Here is a 14546-nt window from a genome sequence, read left to right as displayed (position 1 = left end):
TTTACCAGTTATATTCACCTTCTTATGTTATTGCTGCATATTTACATTTTTATGCTCTAGTAGCCCTAATATGCATAATTTAGTATTTACGGTATTTAGAGATAATTGAAGGCATTTTATCATCATGGGTGGTTGGCTGGTGGTCAGTAGAAAGTTTTGCATTGCACGGGGTGACCCTCAGGCCAAAAAGGTTGAGAACTGCATTCCCTAGATCTGGGGAAGGCCCAGCTTCTTCATGCTCCTTCTGCAGATCTCCCTCTTTCAATTTGTCCACAGGGCATGCCTAGCAATTGACACTCCTCCTTCCCTTGAGAAGCCTTTTTACTCTTCAGGATATTTTCAAGCTCTAGGCTCCCATCATGACAAAACTCCTTTGTCAATTTGGTCTGGATCCTAGGAGTATGCCATTATTCTGTAATTACCCACCTTTCTCCCTTGCACATGCTTGTTGGGAATGTGATGGATTCCCTCACTGATCTGACTCCCCAAGTGAGGAGGAGAAAAATCCCTTGCTGATGTGGCCCCCAGCTGAGAAGCAGAAAGAAAAAGACATTCACCTCACTCATGGACTCAAGGCAACAGATTTCCCCTCACACTCCAGCCTCAATGTGTCCAACACACTGGCCACTAGCTACATGTGTCTAGTTGGCTTGAACAATACGGCTATTTGGCCAGTTGAGGTGTGGCTAGTTGGCTTGAACAATGTGGCTATTTGGCCAGTTGAGTGTGGCTAGTTTGCTATAGCAGTAGCCACTATAGTGGCTACTGCTTCAGAACTGATTGGACACCAATATGGGGTGGAGGTGCTGAGGCTTAGGGCTTCCCTCCAGAGTTGGATTAACTTTTTTTGGAACTCAGAATTAGTAGATTTTGTAAACCCCCCTTCCCCCCCCACAGTCCCTGGATTGGGGACAAAAATGAGGGATTCAGTGTGTGTGAAAGGACTGATGGGGAGTGGGCTGGAGGATACAAGGTCTGGGCAGGAATTAGGGTGCAGGAGTGAGCTAAGAGTGTCGGGTCTGGACAGGAGGTAAGGTGTGAGAGCAGGCCTACGGTGGGGGAGGTGGGTCTGGGTGATAAGAGTGCACGAGCGGGTGGGGTCTGGGTAGGAGATAGGGTTCAGGAGTGGGCTATTGGTAGGGGGAACATAAGAATGGCCATACTGAGTCAGACCAATGGTCCATCCAGCCCAGTATCCTGTCTTGCTAACAGTGACCAATACCAGATGCCCCAGAAACACCACAGGTAATCCTCATCTGATCCCTTTCCTGTCACCCGCTTCCAGAGAAACAGAGGCTAGGGACACCATTCCTACTCATCCTGGCTAATAGCCATTGATGGACATAACCTCCATGAATCTATCTAGCTCTTTTTTTGAACCCTGTTAAAATTCTAGCCTTCACCACATCCTCTGGCAAGGAGTTCCACAGATTGACTGTGTGCTGAGTCCTTTTGTTTGTTTTAAACCTGCTGCCTATTTGCAGGAAGTTGCACGAGTGGGGTGGGTTGTTGGAGGGACCAAGGGATTGGGGCACTTACTTGGTACAGCTCCTGAGGAGAACATGTGGCTCTATGTGGCCCTGCTCCCATTGGCCACAATTCCTGGCCAATGGTAGCAGTGGGGGAAAAGCCTCCAGGCCCCTGCCCTACTTTCCCTATGCTGCTGTTCCCCCATATGGATGAGGAGGGGGAACAGGACTATACAGAGCCACTTCCTCTTCCCCGCCAAGCAGGGCCACAAAGGGGCTTTAGCACCAGCTCCCTGCTGCTTTCCCCCATAGCCAGGTGGGGGAGAGCCTGGAGTCCTGCGAGACATTCAAGGGAAGCAGGGGACAGATATGGCCCGTGGGGTGTACATTTTCCATCCCTACCCTAAGTGATGATACAGGCAGGCTGCAGATTCTTAAGGGGCAAACTGCACTTTTAACTAGGAATAAAAGATCCTCCGGAAAAGGGTTTATTTTCCGGAGAATCATGTCTAGACTGGCGCTTTTCTCCAGCTTATCCCCAAGCCAGAAAAAAGCAGCAGCCATGTAAATGCAAATGCCGCGGGGGATATTTAAATCCCCCGCGGATTTGCAATTGCGATGTGTCTCATTAGCAACCCTTTTCCGGAAAGGGATGCCAATGTAGACACAGCCCAGGAGTTCCATTTGCAGGCTAAAAATCCCTTTAGCTTGGGTCCAGCATTTCCTCTACTTTGGTCTTTGTTACTCAGGTGTTTCTAGGAGTCATTTTGTGTGGAGAGTGAAAGACCCCACATGATGGCACTCTCTGCCTTATATAGCTCTTGCCTGTGTTAATTCATTTCAAAACTTGGGTTCCAGACCAGTCTTTAGAAAATTACTGGCATCCTAAGTTGGAGTCTAAAGAGGGTGTTTGTAGCATACACAGGAAGATCTCCAGGTGGGAGATAAGCTTCCTCTAATGCCTGTTCTCTCTAATGGCCCTTTCCCACCCAGTATCTAGGCTGAAGCATCTTGTCTAGTGGCCATTCCTGAGGTGTTACTACATTTGAAATAATGATACATAGTCTATATTCCTGGCTTCAGATAAAAATGATACATGTGTACAAATAGGAATATTATATTCAGCAAATCATAATCTTTCCAATGACATCTCACATGACTTATCTTGCATAAAACAATCTTGTCATATTGTATCACAATATCACTGTGAGGACTAGGGGGTGCAGTTTCACAGTGAGGTTTGCTTATTTTTAGTTATTGTCACTTTCATGCTTAATTTTCCCACAGTACCTTATAAAGCTAGATCAGAATATTCTTGCAGGAAAATCAAACCACTCAATATACAGTAAAATTACTTCACTGGCCACATTACATACAATATTCATAACATTATTACATCTCAGTGTTCTTAGGAGCTTCAAGTCTGCCATACTTGTTACCTGCATTTTTTCCCACTATTCTGTTTTTCAGCTGATTTGCCACAAGGAATGGCATTTTCGCTGAACGTAATAATACGTGTAAATCCAATACTGCACATTTCAAATTTTGTCTCCAATTTAGAACAGCTGTTTTACCATAGTTTCTTCTCCAGATGGCACATCCAGTTAGATCTGCTGAATTTTGGGCACTGCCATCTCTACCAAACCTCTCATACCTTCCTTCATCAGTTGTTCCTTTCTGTGTCCCAGACATGCAGCTCTTTGCCCCAGAAAAATAGTTCTTCTTTGAGTCATGGTCCCCGTGGGTGCTCCACTTTAGGTGCTGGTGCATCCTCATGCTGGCAACCAGAGATTTTTGTGTAACAGTGCCCTACTATGTTGTGCATGTGCACTGGTGTCTTCTCATGCCGTTAGTATCCATTAGTTGCACATGTGGCACAGCACATCAGTTCCTTCTCTACCGTCCTTGGCAGCAGACAGAGCTCCTTCTCAGTCATCCTTCTTTCACCTAAACCAATGAAAAATGTTTAAATTTCCTCAGTTCTTCCTGTTTTCCAAGTTTTGACCCTTCGTCATAGTTTTTTCATTAAAAATAAAATCTTCACCCGAGTTTTTCCTCGCTTCACCATGCCTGACTCACCAAGCTTTACGTGATGTGACTCATGTAGAGACATAGTAACCACCTCTGACGGGCATTCTATGTGTATAAAGTGTTTAGGAGAAGGACAAATGTCCTCATTGCTCCAACCTGACTGCGAGGCCTAGGCAGGGCCAGCCCACAACATTTTGGCACCTGAGACTGGGAGCTCAAATGATGCCCCCATGCTTCCTCACTGCACCAGTGGCAGACACAATTTTCTACACTCTGGGTCCTAGTGGCACGCCCCCCTCCCCCCATAGTCTGGCACCTGAGGCAGCCGCCTCAGTTCGCCTCATGGTAAGGACAGCCCTGGGCCTAGGCAGGACTGAGTGAGTAGTCTAAAGACTTTACTTTACAAAAAGTCACTTCAACCGACTTGGGAGGACTCTTCTCCATCATCGCAGCCTGAAGAGAGGGAAAATGTCCATAGTTTGGACAAAAACCATCCCCCCTCCTCATCAGACAGGGCAAAGATGAAGGCTAGGATCTCTCTGGCTAAGTCCCTGCCCTTGGCAGTGAATGCCTCAAGGGTGAGCACTGCCAACGAGCAATTGCCTTTTACCTTGATAGAACAAAGTCATGTAGGAAACCAGCAAGATTCTTCATCTCATTTGCAGAACTCTCAAAGGGACAGGCAGTCTCCTCCCAGAGAATATCCAAATAGATCTCCTTGTGTATCCATGCTTATTATACCATTCACAACAAGCAACCACCATCAGTTATCACAGCTCATTCCACCAGAGTGGTGGCTTCCACCACAATGTTCTTGAACAACATCCCACTAGGGGTCATCTGCAGAGTGGCAACCTGGTCCTCTGAGCACACCTTTGCCAAACACTGTGTCCTGACCTCCAGCCTAATTCCAACAACATCAGTGGGCCAGGCAGTACTATCCATAGTTACTGGGGCAGGCTCTAAAACCCGCCTCCATGGGACAGACACTGCTCTTTAGCCACTTAGAGTGGAGCACCTACAGGGACATCACTTGACGAAGAAGAGAGAGTTACTCACCTTGTGCAGTAACAGGTGCTCTTTGAGATGCTGTCCCTGTGGAAGATCCACTATCCTCCCTCCTCCTCCACTTTGGAGCTTCTTTGGGACTATAACCAAGGAAGAGAAGGAATGGAGGTGCGGTGCACACAACTAACGGACACTAACGGCACGAGGAGACACCAATATGCATGCACATGCGCAGCGCGGTAGGACACTGCTAGAAAAAAATATCAAGTCACCTGCATGAGGATGCACCAGCATTTAGAGTGGAACACCCGGGGGGGACACATCTCCCATTGCTGCACAAGGTGAGTAATTTTCTCTGTAGAAAGAATAGGTTTCCAGATGGTGGTATAAGCATTATATCAGGCTCTTTCTGCCCTTTTGCACCTGTGATTATTCCTTCCTGCTCAGGTTCACCCTCCCCTTATGGGGATAAGGTGGATGTCTAGCTGAGATGGGAGCCAAGACCACGTCTATCTAAATGGGTCAACAGAAAGCTTCTGGGGAAAGGGGCTGTGAAATTCCCCAGTCTATCACAGTATCAGTCCTTCCCTGCTATGACTCCTTCACTAAACTTTTGATGAGACATCAGAGAACAGACTTTCTATCTTTATAAATACAGCAAAAGGTCATTGAATAAGGTCATGGTAATCTCCAGGACACCCCCAGCAGGAGATGCCTTTGCAAGATACTCAAAAATCATTTGGAAAGGCATACATCACAGTGGCGTAGCCAAAAGGGCCCACTTGGGTGGGCCTTGACTTCAGGTGGGTGGAGAATAATAGGGGGCAGGGAGAGCAGGACAGGAAGGATGGGGGTGGTAAGCCTTGGGTGCCCTTTCTGGTCAGAGTGCTGGGGTGGAACAGAGAAAGCTGTGGCCCTGCTCCCCAACCGAGCATGGGGCAAAGTAGAGCAGGGTAAGCCCCAGCCCTGCTCCCCAGCTGGCTTGCATTCTTTCACCCTCCAGACAGGGCCTGAGTCACAGTCAGTGATGGAAGCATACATCTGAGTATTTCTTTACTGGTTTGGAGACAGATGGGTTGTTTTCAGCTATTGGGGTTGAGATGTTAATGAGTAATCATTTTCTGTAATAGCCAAAAGCAATGATAAATGTGCTTTTATTGTTAGACGCAGAGTTAGTGCTATTTAAAAGCAATTACATCTAAGCTCATTTTAATAAATTGTAACTTAGATTTTTATTTACTTCAGTCATTAGAGGTGCGACTTCAGTATGAAGTAGAAGATATCATCACTCCTGAACCAGAAATAATTCCTCCATTTCCAGATGCCTCGTCCCAGCTTCCTTCCTTAAAGAGCCTGTCGGGCAGTACCAACACTGTGGCATGCGAAGGAATGATGAAGGACAGTATCCCATGTCTCAGGTAAAGTAATGCACCTACTTAAAGACTTCCAAAATGTATTCTATTCATTCAAATAAATAATATTTAGCAACTTATTCTTTAATTGGAAAAAGAGGATAAAATATGTTAATATATTTAACAAAGGATACTAAAATGGGTCTATAGCAAACACCAGTGAAATAAACAATAGAAAGGGGTTTCTAATAGGCAGAAATAGTCATATAAAAATCAAATGAGATTCAACCTGAACAAAGACAATTTAATATATCAGTCCCTTATTCAGCGAAGCAGATGAACTTTAAGAATGTGCTAAATCTCATTGAAGTTTGTTGGAAAAGCAATGAAACAAGACTCCTCACTATCTGCTGGGAGAGACTCAGTGTTCTGTCCTCAGCAGGGAGCTGCTGCTGTAACTGGGGGAGAAATGTCCCTCCCCCAAGCCAGGCAGCTCTGTGCACAGAGCCCTGAGTCCCTGACTGGGCGGAGCTGATTAAGCAGCTATGGGGCCGTGCTGCTGCACAGTTTAGAGGGAACTGTGGCTCAGTCTTTTGTCTTGGTCGGAGAATCAATGAAGAACTACCCTGATGATGTCACTCCCTTGCCTTAAATAGTTTTTGCATATAGTGGGAACCTTTTATCACTCAGGGTGAGTCCCACCCCGCCAGTGGAAAAATATTAGTATTGTCATAGAGTCCAGTATGAAGTGACTTGGTCACATAATCCTGTGAAAACTCAAAGGCTGTTTACAGTGTCCCCAGGAAGGCTACCCGGTGGGAGATTAGCATCTTCAAAGACCTGTTGTTTTCCCTAATGGCCCTTTCCCACCAGCAGTCCAGAATGATTGCATTTTCGCTAGTAGGCATTCCCCAATGTAAACACATTTGTAATAGATTATAAAGTCATAGGACTGGACGGGTCATCTCGTCTAGTCAAGAGGTCATCTAGTCTAGTGCAATGCACTTGTGGCAGGACTATATATTATCATTTCAATGCGCCCGCCAGGTGCTCGGGGCTGGCCTGGCCCCGGGCACATGGCGCATGGGCGCTTGCGGGGAGAGCGCGCTTGGCAGGGGGAACGCCGGGCGCGCGGCACTCGGCGGGAGGCGGCGGGGGGGAGCGCCGGCCCCGGGCGCGCGGCGCTCAGCTGGGGGAGCGCCGGCCCCGGGCGCTCGGCACTCGGCGGGGGGGAGGGGGAGCGCCGGCTCCGGGCGCTCGGCACTCGGCGGGGGGGAGGAGGAGCGCCGGCTCCGGGCGCTCGGCACTCGGCGGGGGGAGGGGGAGCGCCGGCTCCGGGCGCTCGGCACTCGGCGGGGGGGAAGGGGAGCGCCGGCCCCGGGCGCGCGGCCCTTGGAGGGGGCCCTGCCCCTGGGCGCGCAGCTATGGGGGGGCCCCGCCCCCGGGCGCGCGGCTAGGTGGGGCCCCGCCCCCGGGCGCGTTGATGGGAGGGGGCGCCCCCGGTCCCCGCCCCCTGGCGCCCGGCGGGCAAACGGCCAAGCCCCCTGGCGCCCGACAACCTAAAAAGGTTGGGGACCACTGATCTAGACCATCCCTGATACGTATTTGTCTAACTTGTTCTTAAAAACCTCCAATGATGGAGATTCCACAGTCTTTCTAGGCAATTTATTTTAGTAGTTAACCACCCTGACAAGCAGGAAGTTTATTCTAATGTCCAACCTAAATTACCCTTCCTGCAATGTAAGCCCATTGCTTCTTGTCCTATCCTAGGATGTTAAGCAGGACAGTTTTTTTTCTCTCCTCCTTGTAACAACCTTTTTATGTACCTGACAACTGTTGTGTCCCCTCGGTCTTCCCTTTTTCAGGCTAAGTAAACCTCATTTCTTTTTCAATTTTCCTTCATAGGTCATATTTTCTACACTTTGCTCTTCTCTGAACCTTCTCCAGTTTTCCTCATCTTTCCTGAATTATGGTGCCCAGAACTGGACACTACTCCAGTTGAGGTCTAATCAGTGTGGAGTAGGGCAGAAGAATTACCTCTTGTGTCTTTTTTACAACACTTAGTTGTAAACTTTTGAAAGAACCGTAACGTTTCGTTCAGAGTTGCAAACATTTCAAAGTTATGAACAGCTTCCAGTCCTGGGGTGTTTGTACCTCTGAAGTTCTACTATATATCTTTCTTGCAGAATGGGTGTGTTTACCTTGGGAAGCAGTGATTCTGAAAAATATTTGGCAATGGGCATGAATAAGCAGCAGAACATGAGCTCTCAGTGTGATACTGTGATCAAAAGAGCTAATGCAATCTTGAAATGCAGAAACAGAGGAATCTCAAACAGGAGTAAAGAATATTTCTTTCATCTCTGCATTGATGTGACTACTGCTGGAGTAGTGTATCCAGTTCAAGATGTTTATGATTAAATATAGTGACAGATGCAAGAAACCTAATCTATTTCTCTATTTACAAGAGGAGGCAAAGGATTGACTTGATTAACATCTTTACATATCTCCCTGAGGAAAAAAATATTTAATAATGGGTTCTTCACTCTAACAGGGAAAGGTATAATACAATCCTGTGACTAGAGGTTGAAGCTAGGCAAATTCAGAATGGAAATAACATACACATTTTTAATTGTGAGAGCAATTTACAGTTGGAACAATTTACCAAGGATTCTGATGGATTCTCATCACTGATCATTTTAAAATCAGGATTGGATGTTTATTTAAAAATGTATGCTCTAAGAATGTGTTTAAAGAAGTTTTATGGCATGTGCTACACAATAAGTCAGAGTAGACAATCACAATGGTCCCTCCTGACCTTAGAATCTATGTATCTAAGTTAGAAGTCCTATAAAAACAAATTTAAAAGACCCAGCCCATAATCATTTGTTATCAGTAAGCCAATATTACTTTAAATTGCTGTATCAGTGATCAGGAAGGTGATAAACAATAGATAGTTATAAAGTTTAGCCAGTCATGAGCTAAGATTATTATGCTATTTGGGTACCACTTTTGAGTTTTGCTGCAAAGGAAAACTTGCCTGTCAGAAAACACTTTATCCTTCCTCAAGGGAGATGTAATTTTTATAGATGTGATGCTATAAGTAAAGTATAGATCCTTAAAAACAATGCCCCACATTCATCCCTCGCATAACTTCATTGAAGCCAATAGAGCTACAACATGAATTACATTGACCCATAATTTGTATAGTGTACATTCCCTGTAAGAACTGACTAGTATTACAAATGAGACAGAATCTATCCAATCCTAATTTTGATATGATTTGTATTTTCACTGTTATAAAATTACATTCATTGCAATTTGATTGCAATGAATGTTATTTTTTTATAACAAACTACTACTATTTTCATATACAAACTAAAATATAAATGTCTTGTTAAAGAGAAAATGCTAAAGAAAGGAAAGTATACAGTAACTTCGATAATCTCAGGAGGGTTAAAAATATGATAATCTAATGGGGTTTATGCCACTGGAATGTTTAAATAATTTTAAAAGCCTGCCTGGTATTATAAACTGCATCAATTAAGGCAAACAGGACATTGTCTTCAGTGCAGTTTTTGAAAGGTACGTATATTGCACCAATGAGAATAGAAAGGTTCTGAAAAAAGAAAGCAGCCATGTAGTACGTGAAGAATAATCTTTCACAATTTCTTTGGTACATCTCTGGAACCTTCTTGCAGACCATTGAATCTCTCTGTAGCTTGAAAGCGTGTCTCCTTCACCAGCATAAGTTGGTCCAATAAAAGATGTTACCTCACCCACTTTGTCTTTCTTACAGGAATCCATTCAGTCTTCAAGGCTAGATTAGGGACTGGGTGATTGTTCTCAAAGGAAGAGAGTTTATATTATTGTGCCCTAATCATTTTGTTTGTGTTTCTATTTTCTGTCCCTTTTTCTTAGTGTTAAGACCCGCCCTGTGCGAATGCCTCCTGGTTACCAAGCAGAACTTGTTATTCAGCTGGTATGGGTAGATGGTGAGCCGCCACAACAAATCACCAGTCTGGCTGTAAATTCAGCCTACGGACTGTAAGTAACTAAAAGTCATGTTGTATTGATTTATTCTTTACTCAACTAAGCAATGTATGTTTCAGTTATTCTTTGAAGTTCCCCTGCAGGGGACTTAATAGTCACGATGAAAAATCAAAAGTTGCTTTTGGTTATATTCTTGAATAAAAGATTACAAGAATAAATAACTCACATAAAGGGGGTAATATGAGATGCTTATCTAACATTCTCATAATCAAATCTTTCATTTAATATCTCTGTCCTTTCAATCAAAATCTAATTACCTTTCTGAGTTATAATTTTTTAAAAGATATCGTAGGATAATCATCAAATTACCTGCAGATTATACTAGGCGGTGCAATTTACACCTCCCTGTGTCACCCTGAAAGAATGCAGGCACTGGTGTCACTGCTGCCTTCACTTGGGTACCTGTTAAAAGGGACAGTTTTCATTTACAGCTCAGTCTTTCTAGCTGTCAGAGGTCTCCTGAGAAATGCAGCTGGAATAGGTTGTGGTGGGGATGCCTTGGTCATCCAACCAGCATAGCATCCAACACCCTCGGCGCATGCCAAACAAGAGGCACTGTCGGTGCATGCCAAGCAAGAGGCACTGGCCACTCAGCTTACATTACCACAAATCACTCCGGTACTGGTTCCACTATCGCAAGCTTTCCCAGCACCCAGGTCTCAGGCACCCACCACCCAGTTGCCTGAACATTCCATCTCTGAGGGAGAAGAGCAGGCTGAGGTTAATGGAAGAGGAGCAAACATCTGATTCTCCTCCACCCACCTGTCATCCTCACTGTCATGGCCCCATCTTCAAAAGAGTGGTGGGCTCCCTGGAAATCCCACTACCAAGCATGCCAGAGAATCAGCATAAGCTGACAAACATACTTCATGCCTCTCTGCGTAGCCACCCCAGGGCAGACTTCTTCTTTTCCCTTCCTACCCCAAATTCTCTGGTGGTGGAGGCTGTTAACAAACTGCCTACACAATGCCCTCGGATGAGAACAGGAAGAGATCGGACTTGCTAGGGAGGAAGGCGTACTCCTCAGCCAGTCGGCGAGTCAAAATCTCCAATTATACTAAGCTTCTGGCAAAATACATGTACATTTTAAACCATCTGATGCCCTTTATTGAATTCCTCCCAGACAACAAAAGAGCAGTTTAGATCAAATATCAATGAAGGTGCTCTAATCTCCTGCACAGCTCTGCAAACCATACTTGTTTCGGCCAACACAGCGGCTAGATCCATATCAGCTGCAGTAGTTATGAGATGGGCCTCATGGCTGCAGCTCTCTGGGTTCCTGGATTTTCCCTTCGAAGACACCAAGCTCTTTGCCGAGTCCACTGATACCTCACTGCAGTTTGAGGGACTCATGAGCCACACTGAAAACACTTGGCATCCATGTTCTTGTCACAAACAAAAATCAGGGAAGGTCATTTACACACAAATACAGACCAACACCGTTTAACCAACAGCACAGGCAATACAACAACAAGTGTGGACCATGTCAGAATAGGTGGAGAAAAGCATCTAACCAGATATCAGCTCCACAACCAATCACTTCATGTCAGACCTCTTGAAGGGTTGTTTGAGGACCTAACAGACCCAGTATCTCCACAGCAGCAATCCATCTCATCTACACCATTTGGCAACAGACTAGCCTCATTTTATCCAGCATGGCACAACATCACCACTGACAGATGGGAGCTAGAAATTATTCAAACTGGTTAATGTATCCCCTTTTCAATTACTCCCTCGATCCTCCTTGTCCATCCCTTTTCATGGACCCCTCTCACAAAGCAGGGCTCCTACATGAACTGAACCATCTCCTCCAACTAGAAACCATAGAAAACATATTCCTAGAGCATGGGGGCAAGAGGTTCTACTCCCATTATTTTCTCACAACCAAAAAGACAGGTGGATGGAGGCTTGTCTTGGACTTCCACAACCTCAATCAGTTCATTCAAACTCAACATTTCAAAAAGGTAACCCTAGCTACCATAATTCCTGCCTTGGAGAAAGGAGCCTGGCTGTCTACCCTCAACCTCCAGGACACTTATTTTCACATCTCCCCACACCCAGTGCATAGATGCTTCCTCCAATTCCCCATTCGAGACCGCCACTTCCAATACAGAGTGCTGCTATTCAGACTACCAACAGCCCCACAAGTCTTTTCCAAGGTCATAGCGGCGGTGGCAGCACACCTGTGAAAATGGGAATTACCATCTTCCCATTCCTAGACTACTGCCTCCTGAAAGGTCTCAGAGTGCATGACACTGAACAGGCAGCCATCAACACCAGAGCCCTATTCGATACTTTAGGACTCCAGATAACTCTCCAGAAATGCACACAGTGTCTAGAAATCATACGGGTGCACCTAAATTGCCTAACGGCAGCAGCATCCCTACCAACACAAAGGTTCTCAGCAATTGTGGACCTAATATCACTAGCAAAAATGTCCATGTATTACAACACGACACTGCCTTCAATTCCTGGGCCACATCAGCCACCATGTTCATGGTACCATACACTCGTCTGCGTGTGCGATCATTGCAGGCCAGGCTGCACATGGTATACAGGCCACATAACCACCATATAAACAAACAGCTCACTATGCCCTCCAAAATAAAAAACTCTCTGTCCTAGTGGACCATCCGTGACAATGTTTGCAAAGGAGTGCCCTTCTAACTACCACAGCTGTCTGTAACCATCACCAGGGATGCTTCCCTTCACCTGAGTCCAAACAACACATCAACCTGCTGGAACTCAGAGCAGTTCACAATGCCTATTTGCACTTCCTCCCTTTAATTCAGGACAGGACAGTGCAGGTAGGGATGGACAACCTTATCACCATGTTTTATATAAACTAGCACAGTGTGGGGCCTGATCCTACCCACTGTGCCAGGAAGAGGTTCCTCTATGGGAATAGTGCATCCCACAAAACATTCATCTAATTGCAGCCTACCTACAACCCAATGCCTGAGTTATTGCTCCATTGCAGGGGAAGGCCACCGCTCTCTGGGGGACACGTTCAGCATAAGTGGGAAGCTCCCCTGCTTCACACATTGCCTCCGTTTCCACTCCTGCCATGGGTAATTCTCAAAATAAAACAAGGCAAGGCCAGGGTCATCCTCATAGGGCCCTGTGGCCCAGACAAAAATGGTATCTGTACCTGCTACAAATGAACATAGCTTCTCCATGGTGCTTCCCACTAGCGTCATCCCTACTCACACAGCAGAACGGGCAGCTCCAGCATCTCAATGTACATACTCTGCACCTCCAGGCATAGCTTCTGGTTGGTGGACTCCTCTCCAAGCTGTATGTCCTGCATCTGTACAGGAAGTCATCATGAACTGCCGTAGACTCTCTACAAGAAAGACATATAGACATAAATGACACTGACTCACTTAGTAAGGTGCTCTGAACAGAACTGTGCACCTGCATTCACAGACCTCTCATAGATTCCCCAATACTTAGTGTCTAAAGATCTCCAGTCTCTCCCTTACCTCTATTAAGGTGTACCCGGCTGCAGTCACAGCTTTCCATCCCCCCGTAGACATCTCTCTGTTTTTGCACATCCACCAGTTAAGCGCTTCCTCAGGGACCTATACAGTGTTTCCACTGGTGAGAGACCCAGCTCCAGCAAGGGTCTTAAATTTAGTGCTGAGAACCATAACAGGCAAACCGTTTGAGCATTGGCCATCTGCTTGCTGCTTCATCTCTTGATGAAGGTTTCCTTTCTCATGGCAGTTATATCAGCACATAGAATAGGCAAGTTAGGAGCTCTCATGACGGACCCTTCTTACACTATCTTTCATAAAGATAAAGTAGTCCTCTGTGCACACCCAAAATTTCTCCTGAAAGTACTTACATTGTTCCGTTATAATGAACTAATTTCCTTACACATCTTCCAAGCTTCTATCCTAAGCCTCACAAGGACTTCAGGGAAGCAATCTTACATACCTTAGATGTCCACAGGGCAATTGCTTTTTACCTACAATGCACAAACCCTTCTGCAAGGCTTTTTGTCTCAACCACAGAGAGGTCTCAGGGTCTAAACAGACAATCCAGATGGATCTCAGGATGCATACTGTGATGGGATGAGGTCAAAGAAGACCTCTTGGTGCTTCCTGAGGTGCTGACAAAAGCACTGACACTTGCCTTCCTGATATTTGGGGCTTCTCACAACCCTGTCTGGCTGATCCAGCTCTCTGGTCTCTCCCAGCCAAGGCACAAAGCTGAGATCACTGCCCCCCTGAAGAGCAGTACAGACAGTGAAACTCTTCAGGTCCAAGGAATATGCAGGTTTGGGCCCAGCTTCCAGGAATACCACCACCCAAATGGGATCAGAACCCCAAATGAATTATTTAGGTAAGTCCCCTTCAACAATGAAAGGAAGATGTACGCACTGATTGCTACCCCAGGTAACAATCACTTACACTGGGCTTGATAGTAAATAAAAGTGATTTTTAATTACAAGTGGTAGGATTTAAGAGGTTGTAAGTGAAAATAGGCAGAGCAAAGTAGATTACAAATTTAAAATAACAAAAAACAGTTAGCTTATTCTAACACTAAAACCTCAGTACAAACTTATTAGAAACTCACACTATAACTGTTCTTATTCCATTCAAAGCCTTCAAAACCAGGGATGTCTCCT

General features: G+C 45.6%; 1 protein-coding gene across 6 annotated transcripts in view; it reads left to right on the top strand.

Moving 5' to 3' along the window:
* Nucleotides 1-14546, top strand: part of STXBP5L (syntaxin binding protein 5L) — a 456584-nt gene that overhangs the window by 355755 nt on the left and 86283 nt on the right. For all 6 annotated transcript variants that reach the window (XM_075905178.1, XM_075905171.1, XM_075905165.1 and 3 more), the window contains 2 exons: nt 5754-5926; nt 9779-9904. In XM_075905178.1, coding sequence (XP_075761293.1) covers nt 5754-5926; nt 9779-9904 — 299 coding nt within the window. The remainder of the gene's footprint in view (nt 1-5753; nt 5927-9778; nt 9905-14546) is intronic.

This window comes from Pelodiscus sinensis, chromosome 1 (genome assembly GCF_049634645.1).
Source record: "Pelodiscus sinensis isolate JC-2024 chromosome 1, ASM4963464v1, whole genome shotgun sequence".
In the NCBI taxonomy this organism is placed as follows: domain Eukaryota; kingdom Metazoa; phylum Chordata; order Testudines; family Trionychidae; genus Pelodiscus; species Pelodiscus sinensis.
The sequence above is the reverse complement of the archived record's forward strand: the minus strand, read 5'-3'. Positions and strand labels throughout refer to the sequence as shown.